The sequence below is a fragment of the Pongo pygmaeus genome, chromosome 6 (assembly GCF_028885625.2).
Source record: "Pongo pygmaeus isolate AG05252 chromosome 6, NHGRI_mPonPyg2-v2.0_pri, whole genome shotgun sequence".
Lineage (NCBI taxonomy): Eukaryota > Metazoa > Chordata > Mammalia > Primates > Hominidae > Pongo > Pongo pygmaeus.
The window spans coordinates 9,430,166-9,456,206 of NC_072379.2; the positions used below are offsets into that span (position 1 = coordinate 9,430,166).

Consider the following 26,041-nt stretch of genomic DNA (forward strand, 5'->3'; position numbering starts at 1 on the left):
GAGGGTGGGCAATTTGGAGATCAGGGGTTATTGTCCAGGCCCGCCTCCTGGGGACAGGTGCCAAGGGAGGTGAAAAGCCAGCAGAAAATGAGCCAGTCACAGAGGCTCTGAGACCTCTGCTAGGAGCCAGGGCTCAGGCACTGATGGTGACAGCACAGAAGCCACACATGGGGTCCAATACATTACCATTTATTTGCAGAATAAACATAGACTCAAACACTGAAACATGGAGTTTGTGAAGGATGTGGGTGGCAGAGGTCATGAGATGAGCACCCCCCACCGTGTTTTTTTTAAAATTTGGTTTAAGAAATTGATACTGAAAAAACTCAACAGAACCCAGGCCCACGAAGTCTCACATCCTACTCAAGCACCCCCAGTCCCCTGCCCTGCATCCAGCTGGTCCATTTCTGAGACCAGATACCCCCAGCCCTCCCCACTTCCAACTTCCTTCAAACCCCTTCCCCAGCTGCAACTCTGAACTCCTCATTTTCTCTGTTGGGGCTGATCACCAGCCCCAGCCTTAGAGGGCTGGAGACTATACCCTCTAAGGAAACCACACTCCCTCCTAAATAAATACCCCCAGGCCCCCCTTCCATTACCAAATGAAAAAATAAATATTGTGAACACCCACCCACCTCTGATGAAAATCTCCTGGATTTGGGGCCCCAGCCATTCACCTGCAAAGTCCCTTCTCTACCCTCTCTGCAGCCCCCTTCGACTCCTCCCCAGGCCCAGCTGAGGGGGGAGGAGGGGAAAGGGCCATGAACCCTTCTGATGCTAGGGCACCCCTCCCCCGTTATCGAGGTCCAAGCAGGGCCAGGGCTGCGAGGGAGAGAATGAGGATGGTTTGGGTGTGAAAACCAATAGATGCCCCCCCACTCCTGCTCCGGCCCTGGTTGTAGCGGGCACTGCCACCTCCTCCTTTGCCCCCAGAACCGTCCCTTCTAGGAGGGTATGGAGGCCGAGGCGGCCGGGCTGGGGGAGCCACAGCCCCAGCCATCCAGTCATCTGCATACTGCTGTCCCCCTCCAGAGCCGCTGGCGTCCTCATCTGTAGGGAAGAAGAGGGACAGAGCAGGATGGGAGGGAGAAGCAGAGGGAGACAGAGGGAAGAAAAGAAATTGAGATAAAAACAGAAAGAGAGAGGCAGGGGAGGGAGACACAGGTGGATGCCGGGTTGGGGAAGGGAGAAAGACCATGAGTGACAGGAAGGCAGGGAGAGAAGGACGGAGAGATTCGACAGCAGACATAGGCGGGGAGAGATCATGATGGGAGACAGTAAGACAGAGAGAAAAAAAGACAGGCAGATGGGGAGAGAGGATAACAGGAAAAAACAGAAAAATCAGAAGTACACAGAAGCAGAGAGAAGCCAGGAAGAGGGGTGGGGGAAGAGTGACAAAGAGAGACAGAGACAGACAGATAGAAGGAGAGAAGAAAACAATGAGTGTCTGTGCCTTGCTTCTCTGTTTGGCAAACTCCACCCTGCGGAGCCAGCTCAATGTCACCCACCACCCTGGCTTCCCAGCCTCCCCCAAGTTGCCCCCTCCCCCATTTTCACACTGCCCTTTGCCCATTATAAGGGGCTTCCCACTGTTCTATAAGAATGTTTTCGTGTCTCCCCTACTGGCCCAAAAGGATACAGACCCCCTCATTGATCTGTTACCCCCAGTCTTTGAGGTCAACGCTCAATAAATGCTCGTTGAATGAATTAGTGAATGAATGAATGAACGCTAAGAGCAGAGGCGCGGGCGGGAACTACCAGGAGAGGGGAGAGGCTTAAGGGCAGTGGGCGGGGCTCAGGCTCAGGGATGCCGGGGTCTCACCCATGTCCTGCCCGTCCAGGTCGTGTCCCAGTGCGGCCGCTTTCATTCTGGCCGTGGCCGCCCGGAGCTGTAGCCGACGCCGCCGTGTCGGGACATCGGGGCCCGAGGCGTCCACCTTGAGCTCGGGGTTGTTGACCTGCTCGGCCAGGGAGCCCCCGACCACTGGCGGCAAGTACCTGGGAGCAGAGCAACCCCGAGGCTCCAGCTAGCGCGCGCGGCCCCGCCCCTCCCGGCCGCGGCCCCGCCCCTCCCGGCCGCGGCCCCGCCCCTCCCGGCCGCGGCCCCGCCCCCTGCTGCCCCCCCGGACGCCCCCGAGGCTCACCGGCCCCGCCCGGCTCCGGTCCAGCAGGGCGCCGCCTCCAGCGAGGCGTCCGCTGCCATGCGAGAGTCTCCGCACACCGTCAGGGACAGCCGGGCCCAGAAGCCCCGCATCCGGGCCAGACGCTCGCGGAGCTCCCACACCTGGGCGGGCGAGAGGGGGCGGGGCGAGCTGGAGCGCAACCCCCACACCCATTCCCGGCCCCGGCCCCCCCCCCGCCCCCAACTCTTGGTCATCTCACGCACCAGCCGGTGCAGGTTGGTGCCCGCGGCCGTCGTGGGCCGCTCCTCCTCGGTCACCATCGACCACAGCCGGCCCGCCTCTTCCCGGGGCGGCGGGGCTCGACGGTTGCGGGCAGGCACCGGGTGGGGGGGGCCGCACTCCTGAAACACCTGCGGCACGGGGAAGAGACCTCACACAGTCACCCTGGGGGGAAACCACACTGCGTCCCCACTCTGACCCCAGAGTCTCTTCCCAGATCCCCTATACTGTCTCTCTGACACCCACACCGTCCCCGCCCCGGGCCTCACCTCCACCCTTCTCTCCCCTGTACCTGGGCGGACACCTTCGCACTGTTTTCCTGCAGGTACATCAAACCCTCCGAGATCTTCACCCCAATGGACTCAGCCGCCAGCTCAAAGGAAAAGGGGCCCTGGAGCTTATCAGCCAGGATCAGGAGACCATCTTAAGGGAGGGAGAGAAAGAGAAAGGATGGGATGAGTGGTGATACTGAATTAGCATGTTCCCGAAAATCCTCACTTGGGCCTCAGAGAAGTAGCAAAGTGTTTGGGGGAAACTCACCTGAGCTCCCTCTCATGTTTCCCCCCAGTTTGGCTTTAGAGCCCCTCTCCATTTCACCCCCAGCCTTACTCAGGACCCTCCTCCATCCCAGACTTTTTTAAAATTTAAATTTAAATTTTAGGATTTTAGGATTTTTTTTTTTTTTTTTTGAGACGGAGTCTCACTCTGTCGCCCAGGCTGGATGGAGTGCAGTGGCGCGATCTCGGGTCACTGCAACCTCTGCCTCCTGGGTTCAAGCTATTCTTCTGCCTCAGCCTCCGGAGTAGCTGGGACTACAGGCGCCCGCCACCATGCCGGCTAATTTATATACATATATATATATATATATATATTTTTTTTTGGTAGAGACGGGGTTTCACCATATTGGCCAAGCTGGTCTTGAACTCCTGACCTTGTCCTTGTGATCCGCCTGCCTCGGCCTCCCAAAGTGCTAGGATTACAAGCATGAGCCACCGTGCCTGGCCAATTTTAGGATTTTTTTAAAGACAGGGTCTTACTCTCTCACTCAGGCTGGAGTATAGTGGCACCATCATAGCTTACTGCAGCCTCTAACTCCTGGGACCAAGGGAGCCTCCTACCTCAGCCTCTGGAGTAACCGGGACAACAGGCACGTGTGCCACCATGCCTGATAATTTCTTTCTTTCTTTTTTTTTTTTTTTGGTAGAGATGGGGTCTAGCTACATTGCCCAGGCGGGCCTCCAACTCCTGGCCTCAAGTGATCCTCCTGCCTCAGCCTCAGGAGTAACTGGGACTACAGGCGCGGCTGCTACCACGCCTGGCTGATTTATTTATTTATTTATTTATTTATTTCCTTCCTTCCTTCTTTCTTTTTCTTTCTTTCCTTCTTTCTTTCTTTCTTTTTCTGTCTCTCTCTTTCTTTCTCTCTCTCTTTCTCTCTTTCTTTCTCTCTCTCTTTCTCTCTTTCTTTCTTGAGATGACGTCTAGCTATGTTGCCCCAGCTGGGCTCCAACTCCTGGCCTCAAGTGATCCTCCTGCCTCAGCCTCTCAAAGTGCTGTGATTACAGGTGTGAGCCACCATGCCTGGCTCAGGCTTTCTTGAATCCCCTCACCCAGATAGTTGCCCCAGTCAGGCTCCAGTCCCCTGCTGCTGAGACAGCCACGAACCACGTTGAGGCAGAAGCCCTGGCAGGGCATAAGTGAGGGGACCCCCCGGCACAGGGGACAGCCGATGAGACGCATCAGAGCCTGGCTGCAGCTTTCAGACACCGGCACCTGGGGGCAGAGAGTGGGGCAGTGTCCTCTACAAATGTTGTGGCTGCTCTCAGCCCGGCTTGGTGCTGGGCACAGACAGAAATCACATACCTCACCCCACACCTAGGGTTGGTGACCCCACGTGGCAGCAGGTGAGATTGTCACAGATCTGAGGAGGGAGGTTCCGGGTTGCTGACTCTGATTCGTGGGAGGGGTGGAACTAGAGAGGCAGTTAGGGGTGGAGGGAAGATTCAAAGGCCAAGAGTGAGCCCATCACAGCTGGGGAGGGAGGAGGCAGTCAGGAGTCAGAAGGTGAGGCTGGGAGGTCAGGTAGAGGATGGGCAGTGAGAGAGGCCAAGCCAGGCAGGCATCTGGCCTTCAGCAGCAGGGAAGTGGAGTCATTGAGGGATCCTGAGGGGTTGGGCGGGGGCAGTATCCCATCTCCAACTGCTATGGAGATGAGCAGGCCCTTGGGGACTGAGGAGGGTATGGGTCCACAGAGGGGAGAAGGGGGTCAGAGATCATGGATCGTGGACCAGTGGAGGTTTCACTCTAGCCCCCTCCTTCCTAATTCATCCTGGGACACCAGGGCCTGGAGGCAGACAGAGCCCCAGGCCTGTCCTGCTGGCTGGTGGCTGTTTCTTCCTTGTGGGGTCTCTCTCACTTCCACCTCTCCCTCCCTGGGCCCTGCCCATACTCAGGCCCCCTCTAACCTTAAGTGCTTCGCTGACCACACTTCTTCCAGTCTCCAGGCCCTGCACAAAGGCTCGGGCAGCCACCAGGGTCCGGGTTATCTGGGAGAAGGCAAAGAAGGTGAGAAAACCCACAAAGTTATTATGGGTCAGTCAAGACTGGAGCCAAGAGACTGCATCAAGAGCAGTGAGGGTTGGGTTTGTGGGGTTGTCTCAAAGTGGGTCGAGTGTTGGGTGGCACAGAGAGGCAGGTTCAAGAGCCCCCACAGGAATTATAGTCTTAAAGAAAAACAAAGGAAGGCTTGGGAAGAGATGGAGGGATTATGTTGTGCAGGGCTTAGAGAGAAAGAAATTGTGTATCGGAACTAACACTGAACTTGAAGCCAGAAGACCTGGGTGTGAGCCATGGCTCTGCCACTTACTGGCTGAAAAGCTTAACCTCTGGGAGCCTCAGTTTTCTCATCTGTAAAATAAGGGCATGACTGTCTACCTCACAGGGGTATGATGACAACTAAATGTGATACTATAAAAGAAAATGCCTTTTGTGTATTGAATGCGTAATTCCTGTTAGTTGAACCAGAGGAAGTCAAAGTGTTAGGATTAGGGAAGGGTTGGCACAAAGGTGGCTGGAGGTTAAGGGCAGGTGAGTGTTTGTGTGAAACTAGAGCACAGAGTGGGAGGTGGCAGGGGCGGGGGCATCCGCTTCAAGAAGACCAAGGGGCACTGGGTCGGGCAGTGGTGAGTAAATCTCAGGATAGGGATCACCAGGTCAGAGGTGACTGGAGCACACCAGTTTGGAGGTGAGTGGTGCACAGTTCAGGGGTCACTAGGTCAGAAGTGGTTGAAGCTCGGGCCTCAGGATCCCTCACCTGCAGGCGGAGGCGGCGGGGTGAGTCCCCGAAGGGCTGCAGAGAGCCATCGGTAGATGAGGCCAAGCGTGAGAGGCAGAGCAGGTAGTCAGGGGGGAAGCTGTACTGTGGGTGCAGCAGCGGGAACACTCTCTCCAGGAGCTGTGCCCAGAAATCCGCCAGGGTGTCATCCAACCCCTCACCAGATTCCCCATAGAAGTCTCGCAGCCGAGAGAACAGGCCATTGAATATGAGGGCGTGCTGGGCATACAGGCGGCCGTAGGAGTGGGAGAAGAGCTGGGTCAGAGAGTGCTGGGCTACTGAGAGCATCTCCAGAAAAAACTCTGCAGCAAATGCAGGGAACAGGTGGAAGGCGGGTGAGGCCAGAGAATGGGGAGAAAAGTGAACAGGCAGAGGCAGGAGGGGATGGGAGAGAAGAGAAAAGACAAGTGAATCAGAAACTGAGTAACTCTCAGAGATGGGGCAGACAGGGAATGAGGGAGGGCAGGGCCCTGGAGACAGAGTCTGGGGGTGGGCGGGCTGGGAGGGGATGGAATCTTCACCGATGGAGTAAGGAGTGGGGACAGGAGCCTTGCTGGGGTCCTAAGCATCGACAGGAGCTATGAAGCTGAGTTTGGGGACCCCAGGTCCTCACCATCAAATTTTCTGTGCCTGGCAGCCAGTGTGTGAACCAGAAAGGAGCCGCTGTCCTCCACCAGGCCTTGGAAGGTGGCCTCAGCCTCCCTGATCAGCCTCTGCTCTGTCTCACTGGAACAGCAGGTGTACTCCTGGGGACAGACCCGGAGGTGCTCACCTGGACAGAGGAGACGTGAAGGAATGGTGGGAAGTGATATCCTAAAATCCCTTCCATTTCCCACCTATCTCTGGGGACTATGCCTTCTCTTATACCTGCCTGGTCTCTTTTCTATTGTCTGTACTCTCTTCCCCACCTGACCCTATCCCCCACCTTATTGTCTCCTCATCCATCCCAAGTTCACTCCCATTAGCCACGGGATCATCTATTTAACAGCTGCCCTGAGGGCCAAGTCAGTGGTCAGAGTGTCCTCAGGTGACCCTCCCCAACGTCCACACCCCAGACCTTGAGGGACTTGGAGAACAGCTTCCAGGGGATGAAGAATGGGGCTTGGAAGGGTGGGGTTACTTGGTGAGCAATAAAGTATTCTCATAGAAGGGGCTAATAGAAACAGCGAGGAGAACATGGCTGTGAAGAAAGAAACACATAGGGGGGTGTTAATTAGGAGGAGGGGATTCCTGGGGTGGGGATGGAGTAGGAGCGCTATTCTGTGCATAGGAGGGTTATTGTGATCCCGGTAAGGAAGTTACAGGAGGAGAACAGACATTACTGTGGGATGAAAAGATTAGTATAACGGTCACTCTGAAAGGGAAGAGAGTTATTGTGAGATGAGGAGGCCCCGCCCCCGCCCCCCACCCCCAATTCTCTAGTCTTCCTCTTTCTCCTCACCTGAGATCAGGGCGGGAGGGATTAGGTTTAAGCTATATCCCCGGGCCCCCAGCACCTGCCGGGTCTCTGCACAACTCCGGGTGACCTTTGCCTCGCTCCCGGGTCCGGGACCAGGACCGGGACACAGAGGCAGCAGCAGAAGCAGGAGAGGTCGCAGCGCGGACATAGCTGCAGCCACCCCAGGACGGCAAAGTGGGTCCTAAGGAGGAAAGAAGAGCCTCCCAAACTCGGGAATCCGGTACTCGGCCGCGGGACCGCTCCGCGGGCCAGAGAAAGAGCGGTACCCCGGAAAACTGAATACCGAGCACGATAGCTGGACCAGGCGGCATCTGCCGAGACAATGGGAGCGGGGAGCCGGACAGGGGGCGGGGCCCGAGGCGGGGCCCCGCCAATAATAGCTCGGAACTGGCTTCAGGGGCGGGGGCAAGGAAGAAATTAAGCCAATGTAGCGCGGAAGCTCGGCAGGGGGGCGGGACCCGGCCGGCACTGAGGAGGTTGGTGAAATAGGGGCGTGGCCTCGCTCGGGGGCGTGGCGATCCGGCTCAAAAGGCGGGGCCTGGGTGGAACCCAGCCTATGGCAATTGAGAAGCCTGATTAAAGGGGTTACTACCAGTCTGGTCCAAAACCCGCCCAATGGAGTAGGAGATTGAGGGCAGCGGGGGTGGGGCCTGGGTGGGGGCGGGGCTAAAGCGGGCCGACCGCGTGCCCAAGCCCACGTGATAGGGCAGCACGCCTGAGAGCTTGAGGCCACACGAGGCTGTGGAGCGGCGTGACTCAAACGTGGCGCGACTCAAACGTGGCGCGCATCAGCTCGCACACTTCCAAGCCTCGCGATAGCTACTGGCCCTGGGCGAACCGTTGGGATTGCGCTTGCGCACAGCGTGTCTTGTGCTTTCCCGCGCTTTTCTGGAATCTTTCGCCCCCGGAAGGGCAGCGGCGGGCGCCTGTGTGGAAGGTGGGGTGGCCAGAGCCACCCGAGGGACCTGAGGTGGGGACCTTCCCTGAACCCTGCTCGGCCAGAAGTCACTCTTCCAGGCTCTGACAGTGAGGTTTCTCCTTGACCGGCGAATACGCCCTCTCGCAACCCTCCCGGCCCTGACACTAGGAGCCTTCCCAGGCCGTGCCCCCAATGGCCTCCGCCACAGAGCCCGAGAATCCTCTCCCCAGGCCTCCATAGACTGAGAGTCCACTCTCTTAAGCGCTTGGAAGGCTCTTTATCCTGAAGCTGCTTACCCCAGGGGCAGTCGTAGATATTTTTACCTTCTGGAAAAATAGGAAATGCGCACCTGCCTTTACTCCTTTTGCGTTTCCATAGCCCTATTCTCATGGCGCCTCCACCCCCAAATCCTTAAGAGCCTCCCGTTCCATTCCAGGTGGAATCAGGTGCTAGTCCTCTAGAAACGAAAGACTGGGGTCTTCTTGTATTTTTTTTCTTTCTTTATTTTTTTTAATTTCATTTTTAAAAACCTGTAAGTTCCGTTGCAGAGGTCAGTTTATACTTCCGAAGCCTCCAGAGAGGGGTGCGTCTGAAGCTGCCCTGCTGTGTGCCTTGCTTGGCTTTTTTTTTTTTTTTCATTTAATTTGTTTTTTTTAGAGACAGGGCCTTGCTACGTGGCCCAGGCTGGTCTTGAACTCCTGGACCCAAGCGATGCTCCCACTTCGCCCTCCCAAAGTACTGGGATTATAGGCGGGAGCACTGTGCACCACGCCTCGGCTTTTGGAGAGCAATTCCAAACCCACTGCCCAGTTTCTGGGGTCTTGGTGTCTTTAATCTCTTGGTGCTTTAGGTCCACTCTTTGCCTTATTTTATTTATTTGTCATTACTTTTTTTTTTTTTGAGGCAGCCTCACTCTGTTGCCCAGGCTGGAGTGCAGTGGTGCAGTCATAGCTCGCTGCAGCCTCGACCTCCTGGGCTCAGGCGATCGTCCTGCTTCGTTCTGCCGAGTAGCCGGGACTACAGGTGCACCACCACGCCTGGCTAGTTTTTTTTTGTTTTGTTTTGGTTTTTTCGTAGAGACAGGATCTTGCTATGTTGCCCAGGCTGATTTTGAACTCGTGGGGTCAGGCAGTTCTCCTGCTTCAGCTTCTCAAAGTGCTGGGATTCCAGGTTTGAGCCACCCTGGGCACGTTGCCTTTTTTTTTTTTTTTTTAAACCTATAAGTTAAATTCCCTTGCAGCAGGCAGTTTACACTTCTGAAGCCTCTAGAGAGGGCTGTGTCTGAAGCTGCCCTGGTGTGTGCCTTGCTTGGATTTTTTTTTTTTTTTTTTGGATGTGTCTCATGTTGCCAAGGCTGGTCTCAAACTACTGGGCTCAAGCAGTCCTCCTGCCTCAGCCTCCTGAGTAGCTGGGACCACAGGTGTGCGCAACAACACCTAGCTAGTTTTTGCTTATTTTTTGTAGAGATAGGGTCTTGCTATGTTGCCCAGGTTGGTGTTGAACTACTGGGCTCAAGCAGTCCTCCCGCCTCAGCTGCCTAAAGTTCTGGGATTACAAGTGTGATCTGCCGCACCCAGTGTGCATTTTTTTTTTTTTAAAGAAAAAAACCTATGAGTTAAATTTCCTTGCAGTAGGCAGTTTGCACTTCCACAGCCTCTAGAGAGAGATGTGTCTGAAGCTACCCTGGTGTGTGACTTCCTCAGCTTTTGGAGAGCAACTCCAAACCTGCTGGCCAGTTTCTGGGGTGTTGTTGTCCTTAATCCCTTGATGTCTTAGGTCAGCTCTTTGTCTTATTTATTTATTTATTTTGAGATGGAGTTTCACTTTTATTGCCCAGGCTGGAGTGCAGTGGCACGATCTCGGCTCACCTCAACCTCCGCCTTCCAGATTCAAGTGATTCTCCTGCCTTAGCCTCCCAAGTAGCTGGGATTACAGGCATATGCCACCACACCCGGATAATTTTGTATTTTTAATAGAAACGGGGTTTCTCCATGTTGGTCAGGCTGGTCTCGAACCCCTGACCTCAGGTGATCTGCCTGCCTCGGCCTCCTAAAGTGCTGGGATTACAGGCGCCCAGCCATTTGTCTTATTTATTATCACTTTTTTTGGGGGGGGGGACAGGGTCTTCTTCTGTCACCCAGGCTGGATGGAGTACAGTGGTGCGATCATAGCTCACTGCAGCCTTGAACTCCTGGACTCAAGCAGTCCTCCCACCTCAGCCTCCTGAATAGCTGAATACAGGCATGCTCTACCACACCTGGCTAATTATTATTATTATTATTATTTTTAGAAATAGGGTCTTGCTGTATTGCCCAGGCTGGTCTTGAACTCCTGGGCTCAAGCCGTCCTCCTGCCTTGGCCTCCCAAAGTGCTGGGATTATAGGCATGAGCCACAGTGCCCAGCCTTTGTCTTAGTTTTTGGTCACCCTCACCTGACCCCAGAGTTCTAGAACCATTCCCTTGGAAAGAAAGGGACTGGTCAGAGCTGGGGATGGAGAAGTGCTGTGGTAGGAGCCCTTTCTTCTCTTTCTTCCCCAGCTGGATCGCCATACCTACCCTGCGGTCCTCATCTTCCTGGCCCCATAGCTCCTCCTCTCCAAGCATGTCTTCCCCATTGCAAAGAGCTGTGGGAGATACCAAGAGGGCCTTGTCTGCATCTTCTAGTTCCTCTGCCGGTCTACCCTTTGATGACAGGGACTCAAACCATACCTCAGAGGGGTAAGTAGATGTTGCATTATGTGGCCACTTCCTGTGTCCGTGGCAGCCTTCCCCCTCTTGTTTTCCCACATTGATGATAATATGCATGAGACTGTGTGAAAACACCAGAAATGCTATACTCGTTCAGCACAGTGACACCCTCCCTCCAGCTCCAGGTGTTTTTTTTGGCGGTCCTAGATGTTGTAGACATCAAAATAGTAGGACATCCTGTTTTTTTTTTTTTTGAGACGGAGTCTCGCCCTGTTGCCCAGGCTGGAGTGCAGTGGCGAGATCTCAGCTCACTGCAACCTCCGCCTCCCGGGTTCAAGCACATCCTGTTTTTAATCCGTCATCCATCTTGTCTAAACCTCTCTTAAACACATTTCTGTGTTCAGCATGTACCAACCCTGGTGGGGGCTGAGAGCTGGCAGATGGGGGAGTAAAGAGTTCTTTATTTGTTGCCTGGCAAATTGTATATACTTTTTAGCTGGTGTCCCCTATTTCTTCTACTTGGGGATTTTGTAAATAGGTCTGTGTATCCTTATTTATTACCATATATGAGTTTATTCTGTGTAGGTTATAATAATATATCTTGGTTTTTTATCTTTCCAGAAGGAAAAAAGCGAATTTCATACAGATCTGCTTTATCCCCTGGCTGTTTTAATTGGCTTTCTCTGAATCATTTCTGTTTCTGTCAGTGCTACTGTGGGGGACCAGATTATATCAAAGTTATAAACTTGAATTGATAAGACATGTGGTTTATGTTTCAAAGGGGTGAAATTTAACTCTAGGTACGTATTACTCTCCCGTTTATGGATGAATGATAGATGACTTCCTGAGCCATGATTATTTTTCTCTACAAAGAGCAGTGATCTCTCTACCTGCTAAGTGAGTATCATTTGATTCTCTTATTCGGAGAGAACACTAGGAAGGGTTGTCCTTCCCCTGCCTCGTTTCCTCATTCTTAGTCTCCATTGCTTTCACGTGAAAGTTTTCCTTTAAGGCTTTGTCCCGGCCGGGTGTGGTGGCTCATGCCTATAATGCCAACACTTTGGGAGGCCGAGGCGGGTGGATCACCTGAGGTCAGGAGTTTGAGACCAGCCTGGCCAACACAGTGAAACACCTGTAATCCCAGCTACTCGGGAGGCTGAGGTAGGAGAATCGCACTTGAACCTGGAGGCGGAGGTTGCAGTGAGCTGAGATCATGCCATTGCACTTTAGCCTGGGTGACAAGAGTGAAACTCCGTCTCAAAAAAAAAAAAAAAAGACTGTGCCAACTTCCTACTAACAATAAGCTCATTTTTTCTTAAAATCTGAATATGTTTTTCTCATGGAGATGGGGTGCGGTGAGAGACAGAGAAACCATAATTCATTTGCCTTTTATATGGAGGGAATAGGGTGGTTATATTTAAAGAGAACCATACTTTCTCACAGGAATGGTGACTCTTTGTTAGCTGATGAAGGCAGTGACTTTGAAGACAGCTTGAATCGCAATGTGAAGAAGAGAGCAGCAAAACGACCACCGAAAACAACGCCGGTGAGTCAGCCAGTTTTCTTTCGTTTTTGAATCTTGTGGGGGAAGCAGCCCAGCTACTCGGGAGGCTGAGGCAGGAGAATGGCGTGAACCCCAGGGGCAGAGCTTGCAGTGGGCCGAGACTGCGCCACTGCACTCCAGCCTGGGCGACAGAGCGAGACTCCGTCTCAAAAAAAAAAAAAAAGAAAACCTAAAAGAGGTTCAGGTGATACAGTTCATAAAAGGACAAGATTTACAAAGTATTAAGGGACGGAAATAGGAAGAAGAGAAATTTTGAAGAGAAAAGGACATTAGGATATAGAGATACAGGAAGGGGACTCAAGGACTTTTTTTTTTTTTAAGGGAAAAAAGTTAATAAATTTCATAACAGTATAAAAATCAATTATTTCAGGACTGAGTCTAACTCAGACTCTGCTGTGGAATTGGCAGCTTAAGCCTACTTGTGTGATAATGATGAAACCAAGTGTTAATGTCACTGTTACCTTTTTTGTTTTTTTTCATATTTCTGATCTTTTTATACATATTAGGTGGCAAAACATCCAAAGAAAGGGTACCGAGTGGTACATCGTCATAGCCGGAAAAAGTCAGAGCCACCAGCCAATGATCTTTTCAATGCTGTGAAAGCCGCCAAAAGTGACATGCAGGTAAAGCAGTGTCTTACCTCTGTTGATACCATCTCACTTTTTGTAAGGTGGTAAGGACAAGTGTCTACAAACTTGATTTGATGTGAACATTTTAGTGAGTGTAACATATCAAGAAAAATAAGATTATGGGGTGAATCCTTGGAGTGACAGAAGGGTAACCTTGAATGAGAGAGCATGTTCTTTTTTTTTTGAGACAGAGTTTCTTTCTGTCGCCCAGGCTGGAGTGCAGTGGCACAGTCTCGGCTCACTGCAGCCTCTGCCTCCTGGGTTCAAGCGATTCTTGTGCCTCAGCCTCCCAAGTAGCTGGGATTACAGGCGTGCGCCACCACGCCCAGCTAACTTTTGTATTTTTAGTAGAGATGGGGTTTAGCCATGTTGGCCAGGCTGGTCTCTAACTCCTGACCTCAGGTGATCCGCCCACCTTGGCCTCCCAAAGTGCTGGGATTATAGGCGTGAGTCACGGCGCCTGGCTTTGAGAGAGCGTGTTCTTTTCTTAAAGGTATCATAGGAGTGATTATGCCTTTATTGATTGATGGAGCAGGTGAGGAGAGGCATTGCATGACACAGGAAGGAAGCTTGGATGTGAGTGGCACCTTGTTCACTCATGTTATTTTTTAGCTCCATCTTGACAATTATACTTAATAATTTTTACCTCTGTTTTTTTTTATAATTTTATTGAAGTTCTAATACCCAAAAGTGTACAAAGCTTATATGTAGTTTAAAAAATAAAAATGAAATGATGACTCAGATCTCCAGCCCCAGCTCAAGAAATGAAACATTAATAGTGCTATAGAGATCCTTTGTGTACCTTCTTTCTACCCCATCTCACAGTCCCCTTATTACCCATAGGTAAACACTAGAGTGAATTTTGTGTTAGTCTTTCTCATCTTTCATTATAGTGTTACCGCTATGAATGTGTTCTTTAATTGTGTAAATGAATCCATTATTCAGGCTTCTGTGATTTAATTATTTCAGTTAACATTGTTCGAGATTTATCCACATTAATGTGTAATTTTATAGTTTCTGGGAAAATATTTAAAATTTTCAAACATGCAGAATTTTGCTAGTTATATTTTCGTTATTTGATTTCTAACTTCATTGTGTTGTAGTCAGGGAATGTGGTGTTTGAAATTTATGTAGGGGCCGGGCACAGTGGCTCACACCTGTGATCTCAGCACTTGAGGAGGCTGAGGTGGGCAGATCACTCGAGGCCAGGAGTTTGAGACCAGCCTGGCCAACGTGGTGAAACCCCGTCTCTACTAAAAATACAAAAATTAGCTGTGTGTGGTGGCGTTTGTCTGTAATCCCAGCCACTTTGGAGGCTGAGGCATGAGAATTGCTTGAACCCGGAAGGCGGAGGTTGCAGTGAGCTGAGATTGTGCCACGGCACTCCAGCCTGTATGACAGAGTGAGACCGTCTCAAAAAAAAAAAGAAAGAAATTATGGAGACTTAGCCTTATGGCCTAGTATTGAGTTGGTACATTCATTTTATCTTTTCTGTTTCTTTTTCCCCCTTTGCTTGCTTTCCTTTGGATTTCTTATCTTCTGCAAGGACCTGAGCACATTTTAATTCCAGATGTCTTTTCCACCTTATATGCAGTTGTACAGCGTGTTAGGTTTTTTTTTTTTTGAGACGGAGTCTTGTTCTGTCGCCAGGCTGGAGTGCAGTGACACGATCTTGGCTCACTGCAACCTCCGCCTCCCGGGTTCACACGATTCTCCTGCCAGCCTCCTGAGTAGCTGGGATTACAGATGCATGCCACCACACCCAACTAATTTTTGTATTTTTAGCAGAGACGGGGTTTCACCATGTTGGCCGGGATGGTCTCGATCTTTTGACCTCGTGATCTGCCCGCCTCGGCCTTCCAAAGTGCTGGGATTACAGGTGTGAGCCACCATGCCTGGCCTTTTATTTCTTTTTTTTTTAGCCCATCCTCCCCCTCTTTTATTTTTAAAATTTTATTAAACATAGTGATTTTATAATCTATGATAGATTATTATCTAAAGTCTTTGTGAATATAATTCTGTCAGTGCCTTGTTTCTTTATATGTTTTACTAGGTTTTATTGTGAGCCAGTCATTTTCCCTGGAGTTCTTATGTGTTGGAATTCTTTGGAGCCTAGGCCAAAGCTGAGTTTTTAAGAGAGGAACCTGCTTTTGCTTTGACAGTTGTCTGGGGACACTCCAGAATCACTTTTTTTTTTTTTTTTGAGACAGGGTCTCGTTCTTTCTAGGCTGGAGTGCAGTGGTGCTATCACGGCTCCCTGCTGGTTTGACCTCCCTCAGTGGCGAGGTGGTGATCTTCCCACCTCAGCCTCTCTCATAGCTGGGACTACAGGCGTGTGCCGCCATGCCTGACTAATTATTCTGTTTTTGGTAGACCAGCCTGGGCAACATGAGTTTCACTTTACTTGGGTTACTGCTCCCAGCCTGAATCACTTTTAATTATCTGAATGATTATTCTGGGCTGGGTATGGTGGCTCATGCCTGTAATCCCAGCACTTTGGGAGGCTAAGGTGGATCTCACTTGAGGTCAGGAGTTCAAGACCAGCCTGGCCAATATGGTGAAACCCTGTCTCTACTAAAAATACAAAAATTAGCCATTAGCCAGGCGTGGTGGCGCACACCTGTAATCCCAGCTACTTGTGAGGCTGAAGCAGGAGAATTGCTTGAACGTGGGAGGTGGAGGTTGTAGTGAGCCAAGATCACACCATTGCACTCCAGCTTGGGCTACAGAGTGAGACTCCATCTCAAAAAAAAAAAAAAAAAAAGGAAAAGAAAAAAAGATTATTCTGATTATTCTGATCATGTATGTGGTGTGAATCTTGATTGCAAATCCAGATCTGAGGGCTCACTATGGTTATGAATTCTCAAGGAAGAATTATTTTTTTCCCTCCACTGCACCCTCAGGTCATAACAAGCTAGTTTTCTTGCTGTCCCTATTTGCCCGGTAGGTTTAGTGTTCAATCTCACTTCCTTGAGGATCTGACTCTTTGCAGGACCCAGCTTTATTTAGGTGCCTCCTGTTGGACTACTCATCTTAGAAAAAGCTTAGGCTCTACCTCCTGTGCTCTGCACTCCATGCAGCCATCTGGATACAAAGTCAGGGTCCCCAGGGATTAATGAAACCTTTAGGGCAAAAGTCAGTTTGTTTACCTCCCAGGGTTGCTACTTACACCTCATTTTTGGCCTATATGAAATTTTACCTTTCATTCTAGTTCACCAGTACATTGTGAAAGATGTTTTAAATGTTTTACAGAAGTTTAGATGGTTCAACTGGGAAGATCATATAGGATTTCTGTTCTGTCATGTTGCCAGAAATAGAAGTCATCTACATTTTTTTTCCCTAGTCTTTGGTAGATGAGTGGCTGGATAGCTACAAGCAAGACCAGGATACAGGATTTCTGGAGCTTGTTAACTTTTTCATCCAATCTTGCGGATGTAAAGGTGAGGAAACTGCTCCCCCTTTCTAATTCCCAGCCTTTTGTTGCTATGTTATGAAATTCTTTCTCCATTTAGATAAGTAGGATTAAACATTTCCTAAATGAAGATGGTAGGATTAAACATTTCCTAAATGAAGATGGTAAAGCATTAGAAAAATTTTACTTATTTAGGCCGGGCACTGTGACTCACACCTGTAATCCCAGCACTTTGGGAAGCTGAGGCGGGTGGATCACTTCAGGTCAGGAGTTTAAAACCAGCCTGGGAAACATGGTGAAACCCCTACTAAAATACAAAAAATTATCTGGGTATGGTGGCTCATGCCTGTAGAATTGCTTGAACCCAGGAGGTGGAGGTTATAGTGAGCCAGGATAGCGCCACTGCATTCCAGCCTGGGCGACAGAGCCAGACTGTCTTCAAAAAAAAAGAGAGAAAAGTTTCACTTCTTTAACTAAATTTTTTATTGATAAATACGGGAAGTGATCCAGTAGGGAACCATGTTGGTTTAGAGGCAAGACACTTTAGGGAAAAAGAAGTAATCATGCTTATGTTATGGCACAAATTTGAAGACACCCTTTAGTCTTTATAGATGCAATAATCTTACTCTTTGTTTCCCAGCTACTTTGCCAATATTTCTCCTCTGTAGCTGTGGTACCCCCAGAACTCTTATTGCCATGGCTTAGTTTATTGGGACAGATGGTCTCAGTCAGGTTGTATTATATAAGAAATCAGCATCTGGCTTAGTTTTATTGCTCTCTTTGTTTTTTTGTTTTTGTTTTTTGTTTTTTTGTTTTGTTTTGTTTTGTTTTTTGAGACAGAGTCTCACTCTATTGCCCAGGCTAGAGTGCATGGCACAATCTCGGCTCACTGCAACCTCTACATCCTCGGTTTAAGCAATTCTCGTGTCTCAGCCTCCCAAGTGGCTGGGATTACAGGCGTGTGCCACCATATGCGGCTAATTTTTGTAATTTTAGTAGAGATGGGGTTTCACCGGGCTGATCTTGAACTCCTGACCTCAGGCGATCTCCCTGCCTCGACCTCCCAAAGTGTTGGTATTACAGGCGTAAGCCATCGCGCCTGGCCTGTTTTTTTTTTTTTTTTTTTTTTGTCGTTGTTGTTGTTTTTTGGCACAGTTTTTCACTGCTTGATTCCTTTTTTTTTTTTTTTTTTTTTAAACAAATCCTGCCTCAGGTTTATTTGTACAAATAGTGCAAGGGGACACCAGTCCTTCTGTCCTCATGCTGGCAGACAGAGATCTCTACTCTGAAGCCTTTGTACAGGCCTGGGTACTTTTGGGAGCCTGAGCTGGAACTGAAGGTGGAGGTGCAGCCTGGGCCTTCATTTGATCCTTGGCCTTTGGCTGGCACGGCCTGAGCCCCTTGGCATTGTGGGCGCAAGCATGCTTCTCAAGCTTGGGGTGGGCAGTGTAGGCAAGTGGGCTTAACCTCCTTGGGCTTTACGAGGGACTTGATAGCCTCAGCATGTGCACTCATGGCCCTGGCATTGTTACCCTGCATCATCTTTTTTATTTTTGAGACAGAGTCTCACTTGTTGCCCAGGCTGGAGTGCAGTAGTGCAATCTCAGCTCACTGCAACCTCCATCTCCCGGATTCAAGCAGTTCTCCTGCCTCAGCCTCCCGAGTAGCTGGGATTACAGGCACCCGCAACTATGCCCAGCTCATTTTTTGCATTTTTAGTAGAGACAGGGTTTCACCATGTTGGCCAGGCTGGTCTCGAATTGCTGACCTTGTGATTCGCCCGCCTTGGCCTTCCAGAGTGCTGGGATTACAGGCATGACCGACTGCGCCCGGCCGGCCTGCATCTTCTTCAGGCCGTTCTTATTATGCTTCTTGGCAAAGCACATATTCCTCAGGAACTTGGGGTCTATCCGCTTAAGATATTTGTATCTTTGTGATTGGGGTTTCTTGATGCCATTTCTGTGCAGATTTCAGCCTGGTTGTGTGAGGTGTGGTTCTTGGATTTGGCCATGTCTACACCATAACCTGTGGGCCCCTTCCTTTGGGTTTTTAGAGAGATTGCCTTATAGCAGATACATGGTTGGATGTTGGCAGACTGTTGACCAGGGGGTCTTCTGATTCCCCACCTAAGCTCTTTGCAGAATGTCTCTTTGCTCATCTTCAGTTATATCTGTAAATGATCACAGCATCCTGTTATTTTCCTTGTAAGCACCTCATATCCTTCATTCTTTAGGCACTGTGACCCCTGAGATGTTCAAGAAGATGTCCAACTCAGAGATCATCCAGCACCTAACAGAGCAGTTTAATGAGGTGGAAGAAGATGACCAGGATCCTCTTACCCCTCTTATTTCAAAACACAATGCCTATTATCCCCTTCTTTTTGATTCTGTGAAATAGGGTAGCTTTTAGAAGGAGGAATTCAGTCTCTTGGGGGTAAAAGAGATCTGAATATGCCTCTCAAATTGGGGAGAATACCAGGAAATGAGATATAACAGATATTTTTACTAGACTGTTGGGTTTTGACATCCAAGCCCCTATGACTTCATGGACCTGGTAATAACTTTCCCATCCTTTTCATACATCCTTTTGTAGGACTCGGGGGACTATCCTCTGACAGCTCCAGGTCCATCCTGGAAGAAGTTCCAGGGCAGCTTCTGTGAATTTGTGAGGACATTGGTCTGTCAGTGCCAGTACAGCCTCCTCTATGATGGCTTCCCTATGGACAACCTCATCTCCCTGCTCACTGGCCTCTCAGACTCACAAGTCCGCGCCTTCCGTCACACTAGCACCCTGGCTGGTGAGCATTCATTTTCACTCTGGACATTCTCCTGGGGGTTTGTAGGACTTTCCTCTGTTCTCTGATTCAGGGTCTTCTTTCCTACCTGCATCTTGGCTCTTCACTTCAAAGCCATGCCTCTTTTATCCTAAACTTCAATCCAGCTTCTCACTAGTGGAGTTTTGAGAAGAGGTAGATCACAGCAACAATTTCCAGGCTTAATATTTTTGTCAGAGCTCACCACTAGGAGTATGCTGATGGTTAAAAGAAGACCACAAGAGTTAGAGGGAAACAGTCCACTCCAGGAGAGGGAGTCTTAGGATTTTAGGGTCACCCTGCTCTGGCTTCTCATTTTCATTGCCCTTCTTTCCTTCTATTTTTTCCTTCTACTCATCCTCTCTCCTCTGACCTAAATAATGATTTCTTTACCTCTTTTTCCTTACTCAAAGCTATGAAACTGATGACTTCCCTGGTAAAAGTTGCCCTCCAACTGAGTCTGCACCAAGATAACAATCAGCGTCAGTATGAGGCTGAAAGAAACAAGGGGCCAGGGCAGAGGGCACCTGAGCGGCTGGAGAGCCTGTTGGAGAAACGCAAAGAGGTGAGGAGTGTTCCCTGCTTCTTCCTTCCCTTTTTCCCAACTTGAACCCACTTCTGCCACAGACCCCCTTATTAGGCCCTAGGCAGTCTTTCAAGATCATGAATAATGGAGTCTGGCAATAGTTTCATAGACCCATCCTGTAAGGGGTCATTGCATGCTCATCTTGTTTCTGGGTTGTGGGCTCAACAAATAATGTGTAATTTAGAGTTCTCTCTAATTCCACTTTTGCTCAGTTTTTTTTTTTTTTTTTTTTTTTTTTGGTCAGCACTCATTGTTAGGAGTGTTTAAGTGCTGTACCTGCCTGTCATGCAGGGAATTAAGTTTTGACCTACTTGTCAAGTGTGCAGTGTGCAAGTGACTGCAGGAGTACTAAAAGCCAACCATTGACAAGGCAGGCCAAATTTTCAAGGAATGGAAAGAAAACAGGCCTCCCAGTGAACTCCTGGCTTTAAATTCTGTTCCATTTAGTCACTAGCTCCATAGCCTTATGTAACCTCTTTTCAGTTTTCTTTTCTTTAAAAAAAGGAATAATCTCACCTTTTTGTGAAGAATAAATGAGATGAGTAAATTGCCTCACTTGGCTCACAGTAGATACTTGTTTTGTTTCCTTTTAAGCTTAAAGATGACCACTGAGGGGCATAAGCATAGCAAAATCTTTTACACTGGTGAAATCTTTAATCAGCTGGGTCTGTCATAAGAGTAACACTACTGATGTTTTCTCCTCACTCTCTGTTAGCGTCTAAGACCCCTCCTATGAGGTTGGCAGGACTCACCATGTCTGACCATATCATTTGGCTGTTTCTCTAGCCCTCACAAAAGATCTCTTTCATTCTAAATCACTAGAGAAGGAAACTTTCCACTTCTCTCATTCTCTTTTGTTATTTTTCATTGTCAGGTTGATCTTAAAAGCTTATGAGTATTAATCTATCCCGGATTTTAAATTATGTACACTAGTGCGAATCTTTCTTTTCTTTTTCTTTTTTGGCTTCTCTGGGCTCTTGCTTAATCAATTATCATTATAATTCCCCCATTTTATCCTAAATTTCTTCCTCCCCACTATTTTCTTCTCTCCACTTATAAATGTATATAGGCTCTTGAATCTTTATTTCACTCTGCTCCTCTGTGAGTTACTCTTTTTTCCATCCTTTCTTTTAGGGTAGTATTTCCTTACTTCCTTAATGTCCAACTAACTGAATCCTTTTTGCTACCTAGCTTATTTCCCCATTTTTCTTTGAAACTGTGCTTTCTAAACCAATGACTTCCTAATTCCTAAAGCCAGTAGCCTTTTCTCAGTCTCCCTTTCCCAAGTATTTTACATATTTGCTTCACCTATTTTTGCTATTTTAGTGTAAAATATGGACATATAGCTACTTCAGCCCTAAAGACTTAAGTATGTCCTGTCGAAAATGATATGTTGTTCTTACATAATTGAAGAGGTGGGGTCTGTTGTCTTAAAGAATGTTCCCTTTCTCCTTATAATTCTGTTTCTTTGGTATCTATTGTTCATGTGATCCAGGATTTTTCAACAATGGCACTATGGATGTTGGGGGGCTGTCCTGCCGTGGTGAGATGTTTAGCAGCATCTCTGGCCTTTATCTACTAGATAGATACCAGTAGTACCCTGCTCCCCCACCAAGTTGTGGCAGCCAAAAAAATCTTTAGACACTGCTAAATCTCCCCTGGGGAACAAAATTAGCCTCAGTTGAGAACCACTGATCTAATTCCTTTCTTCTCATTTTTGCTAGTTCCACTTCTATTAAACAAACTGCAACTTACTAAAAATTTGTTTTCCAAATTGTTAGAAACATATACGGTCATCATACCTCAAAGATATTGTAGGTTCAATTCCAGACCACCACAATAAAGTGAATATTGAAGTACAGTGAGTCACACAATCAAAAAATCAAAATTTTTATTTCTCAGTGCATATGAAAGTTATGTTTACACTGTAGTCTGTTAAGTGTGCAAGACTATTGTCTAAAAAGCAGTGTATGTACCTTAATTTAAAAATATTTTATTGCTAAAAAGTGCTAATGACAATCTGAACCTTTAGCGAGTTAAATCTTTTTGTTGGTGGAGGGTCTTGCTTCCATGTTGATGGCGACTGATCAGGGTAGTGGTTGCTGAAGGTTAGGGTGGCTGTAGCAATTTCTTGAAATAAGACAACAGTGAAGTTTGCTGCATCTACTGACTCTTCCTTTTACAAAAGATTTCTCTGTAACATGAAATGCTGTTTGATGACATTTTACCCACAGTAGAAATTCTTTCAAAACAAAGAGTCAATTCTCTCAAGCCCTGGTGCTGCTTTATCAGCTAAGTTTAGGTAATAGTCTGAATCATTTGTTGTCATTTCAACAATATTCACAACCTCTTCACCAGGAATAGATTCCATTTCAGAAAACCACTTTCCTTGTTCATCCATAAGAAGCAATTCCTTATCTGTTCAAGGTCATGAAATTGCAGCAATTCAGCCACATCTTCAGTCTCTACTTCTAGTTCTCTTGCTATTTCCACTGCATCTGTAGTTACTTCCCCTACTGAAGTCTTAAACCTCTCAAAGTCATCCATGAGGGTTAGAATCAACTTAACTCTTGTTAATATTGATATTTTGACCTCCTCCCATGAACCACAAATGTTCTTTATGGCATTTAAAATGGTGAATCCTGGCCAGGCACAGTGGCTCACTCCTGTAATCCCAGCACTTTGGGAGGCTGAGGCAGGTGGATCATGTGAGGTCAGGAGTTTGAAAACAGCCTGGCCAACATGGCAAAAACCCATCTCTACTAAAAATACAAAAATTAGCTAGGTGTGGTGGTGCTGCTTGTAATCTTAGCTACTCGGGAGGCTGAAGCAGGAGAATTGCTTGAACCCAGGAGGCAGAGGTTGCAGTGAGCCAAGATCGCGCCACTGCATTCTAGCCTGTGCTATGGAGCAAGACTCCGTCTCAAAAATAAATAAAATAAAATAAAATGGTGAATCCTTCCCGGACGGGGGGTTGGGTTTTTCTGGTTTTGTTTTTTGTTTTGAAGACAGGGTCTTGCACTGTTGCCTAGACCGGAATGTACTGGTGCAGTCATGGCTCACTGCAGCCTCAACCTCCTGTGCTCAAGTGATGTTCCTGCCTTATCCTTCCAAGTATCTGGTACTACAGATTGCATACCACACCTGGCTAGTTTTTGTTTTGTTTCTGTAGAGACAGGGTCTCACCATGTTGCCCAGGCTAGTCTTGAACTCCTGGGCTTAATCAGTCCTCCCACCTCAGCCTCCCAAAAAGTTGGGATTGTAGGCATGAGCCACCATGCCTAACCCCAGGAGGTTTTAAATGGACTTTGCCCAAATCATCAAAGGAATCACTGTGGCAGCTATAGCCTTATGAAATGTATTTCTGAAATAATAAGACTTGAAGTTGAAATTACTCCTTGTTCCATGGGCTGCAAAATCGATGTTGTGTTAGTGGGCATGAAAAAAGCAACATGGATCTCCTTGTACATCTTCACCAGAGCTCTTGGGTGACCAGGTGCATTGTCATTGAGCAGTAATATTTTGAAAGGAATTTTTTTTTCTGAGCAGTAGGTCTCACCCATGTGCTTAAAATATTCAGGAAACCATGCTGTGAACAGATGTGATATCAGTTAGGCTTTGTTTCATTTATAGAGCATAGGAAGAGTAGATTTAGCATAATTCTTAAGGGCCTTAGGATTTTTAAAATGGTAAATGAGTATTGGCTTCAACTTAAAGTCACCAACTGCATTAGCCCCTAACAAGGAGTCAAGCTGTCCTTTGAAGCTTTGAAGCCAGGCATTGACTTCTCCTCAATAGCTGTGAAAGTCCTAGATGGCATTTTCCAATATAAGGCAGTTTAGTCCACATTGAAAATTCATTGTTTAGTGTAGCCACCTTCATCAGTGATCTTAGCTAGATTTTCTTGATAACTTGTTGCTTCTCTATCAGTATTTGCTGCTTCACCTTGTACTTTTATGTTATGGAGAGGGCTTCTTTCCTTAAACCTCACGAACTAACTTCTAGCTTCAAACTTTTCTTCTGTTGCTTCCTTACTTTGCTCAGCCTTCATAGAATGGAAAACAGCTAGGACATTGATCTGGATTAGGCTTTGGCCAAAGGGAATGTTGTGGCTGGTTTGATTTTCTGTTCTGACTACTAAAACTGTCTCTGTATCAGCAATAAGACTGTTTAACTTTCTTACCCTTTGTGTGTTCACTGGAGTAGCGTTTTTAATTTCTTTCAAGAATTTTTCTTTTGCATTCACAACTTGGCTGTTTGGCACAAGAGGCCTAGCTGTCGATTGGCCTGTCTTGGCTTTCGAGTAAGCTTAATCATTTCTTTCTTTTTTTTTTTTTCTTTTTGAGACAGAGTCTCACTTTGTTGCCCAGGCTAGAGTGCGATGGCGTGATCTTGGCTCACTGCAACCTCCGCCTCCCGGGTTCAAGTGATTCTCCTGTCTCAGCCTCCTGAGTAGCTGGGGTTATAGGTGCCCGCCACCGCCCCCGACTAATTTTCTATTTTTAGTAGAGACGGGGTTTTGCCGTGTTGGTTAGGCTGGTCTCGAACTGACCTCAAGTGATTTGCCCACCTTGGCCACCCAAAGTGCTGGGATTATAGGTGTGAGCCACCGCGCCTGGCCTCTAAGCTTAATCATTTCTAGCTTTTGATTTAAAGTAAGAAACATGTGACTCTTCCTTTCATTTGCACACTTAAGAGGGTTATTAATTGACCTAATTACAATATTTTTGTGTCTCAAGGAATGAATCGGGAGGCCTAAGGAGAGAGAGAGAGAGACAGGGAAACTCTTGTTGGTAGAGTAGTCAGAACACAGACATTTGTTAAGTTTGCCATCTTATATGGGCACGGTTTGTGGTACCCCAAAACAGTTACAGTAGTAACATCAGGCTGGGTGTGATGGCCCATGCCTGTAATCCCAGCACTTTGGGAGGCTGAGGTGGAAGGATCGCTTGAACCCAGGAGTTCAAGACCAGCCTGGGCAAACATAGTCTCTACAAAAAAAAAAAAATTTTTTAACTAGCTGGGTGTGGCGGCATGCATCTGTACTCCCGGCTACTTGGGAGGCTGAGGCAGGAGGATTGCTCGAGTCCAGGAGGTGGAGGCTGCCATGAGCCATGGTCACACCACTGTACTCCAGCCTGGGTGCCAGAGTGAGACCCTGTCTTGTAAAAAAATATGTAACATTAAAGATTACTGATCACAGATAACCATAACAGATACCATAGTGAAAAAGTTTGAAATATTGTGAGAATTACTAAAATGTGCCATAGGGACACAAAGTGAGGATATGCTATTAGAAAAATGGCACTGATAGGTATGCTCAATGCTGGGTTGTCACACACCTTTAGTTTGTTTAAAAAAAAAAAAAAAAAACAGTGTCTGCAAAGCAATAAAGCAAAGTGCAATAAAGCGAGATACGCCTGTATAATACCAGCTAGGGCTTCTGAATAGTCCAAATAACCACATGCAGAGGGAATATTATTATTACTAAACACAAACCTCTGAGGCATTAGTTGACTATACAGCTTCTTCCAGAATTAGAAGGTTTAAAAGAGAGCATAGGATTACGGGGGTTCACACTGTCCTGTAATAAACAGGAAGTAGGTGGAAGCTGTACTTTTTCTGTATCTTCAGGGCCTTATTCTTGTTAGGGTACAAGAAAGATTAACCCATTTCTCCCTGTCCTGTCCTCCAGCTCCAAGAGCATCAAGAGGAGATTGAGGGGATGATGAATGCCCTCTTCAGGGGTGTCTTTGTTCATCGGTACAGGTAAGCTAATGGGCTTCTCTCATTGAAGCACCTGGCCTTTGGTTATGGAATCTGAGGAAGTGAACAAGGTTTCCCCCCTCCAACCCTTAGTTATTGGGTTAGTCCCAGAATTAATGCGGCTGGAGCAAAAATTATTAACAACAAATGTTTCAAATTGGTGAGGTTTAGTTTATCACTACCTACAAAGGATCTTGTAAGTGCTTCTGGGAGAAAATAAGAGAATAAAGCATTGCTGAGTATTTTCCTGCTCCGGCTTTGCCCCAGATCTGCCCCAACTCCTCATCTTTCTGGGGCTGGAGACTTGAGGATAAGAGCAGAGAACAGAAAGGCAGGGCTTTTCTGAGGGATGCTGCAGCCTGGTGAGCCTTCTCCTGGCCCAGCCTGCTGTCTCACTGTGCAAAGGACAGGGGAATTTTATACTGTTTAAAGACCTGATCAAATTAAGTTAAAAAAGAGTATCTGTAGGC

At 47.9% G+C, this 26,041-nt stretch overlaps 2 protein-coding genes and 1 pseudogene across 11 annotated transcripts in view; 1 reads left to right on the forward strand and 2 right to left on the reverse strand.

Moving 5' to 3' along the window:
- Positions 1-168: 168 nt before the first annotated feature.
- On the reverse strand, positions 169-7,508 carry GPC2 (glypican 2). Its single transcript, XM_054496288.2, has 10 exons — positions 7,178-7,508; positions 6,350-6,508; positions 5,716-6,038; positions 4,868-4,948; positions 4,013-4,175; positions 2,695-2,825; positions 2,387-2,533; positions 2,145-2,284; positions 1,823-1,998; positions 169-1,050 (listed from the first exon to the last, which is right to left on the reverse strand). The coding sequence occupies exons 1-10, from the start codon at positions 7,341-7,343 to the stop codon at positions 797-799; spliced, it is 1,740 nt and encodes a 579-aa protein (XP_054352263.1). The 5' UTR covers positions 7,344-7,508; the 3' UTR covers positions 169-796.
- STAG3 (STAG3 cohesin complex component) overlaps positions 7,465-26,041 on the forward strand; it is a 37,043-nt gene continuing 18,466 nt past the window's right edge. For 2 of the 10 annotated variants that reach the window (XM_054496280.2, XM_054496281.2), the window contains exons 1-9: positions 7,465-7,671; positions 10,653-10,832; positions 12,246-12,348; positions 12,873-12,989; positions 16,339-16,435; positions 18,641-18,717; positions 19,000-19,204; positions 19,633-19,784; positions 25,501-25,574. In XM_054496280.2, the coding sequence (XP_054352255.1) occupies positions 10,717-10,832; positions 12,246-12,348; positions 12,873-12,989; positions 16,339-16,435; positions 18,641-18,717; positions 19,000-19,204; positions 19,633-19,784; positions 25,501-25,574 (941 nt within the window). In that variant the 5' untranslated portion in view covers positions 7,465-7,671; positions 10,653-10,716. Of the gene's footprint in view, positions 7,672-7,905; positions 8,222-10,652; positions 10,833-11,616; positions 11,700-12,245; positions 12,349-12,872; positions 12,990-16,338; positions 16,436-18,640; positions 18,718-18,999; positions 19,205-19,632; positions 19,785-25,500; positions 25,575-26,041 lie in introns of those variants that run through there. The other 8 variants (XM_054496278.1, XM_054496285.1, XM_054496283.1 and 5 more) reach the window with 7 other exon arrangements.
- LOC129041097 (large ribosomal subunit protein eL29-like) lies at positions 17,610-18,502 on the reverse strand (annotated as a pseudogene).

Excerpts from the sequence above, each read along its gene's own strand:
- GPC2 (XM_054496288.2), bottom strand. The coding sequence starts at position 7,343 with ATGTCCGCGCTGCGACCTCTCCTGCTTCTGCTGCTGCCTCTGTGTCCC. Across the intron at positions 2,826-4,012 it reads TGACTGGGGCAACTATCTGG|ATGGTCTCCTGATCCTGGCT; the intron begins GTGAGGGGATTC and ends CCCTCCCTTAAG. Across the intron at positions 1,051-1,822 it reads CCTGGACGGGCAGGACATGG|ATGAGGACGCCAGCGGCTCT; the intron begins GTGAGACCCCGG and ends TCTTCCCTACAG.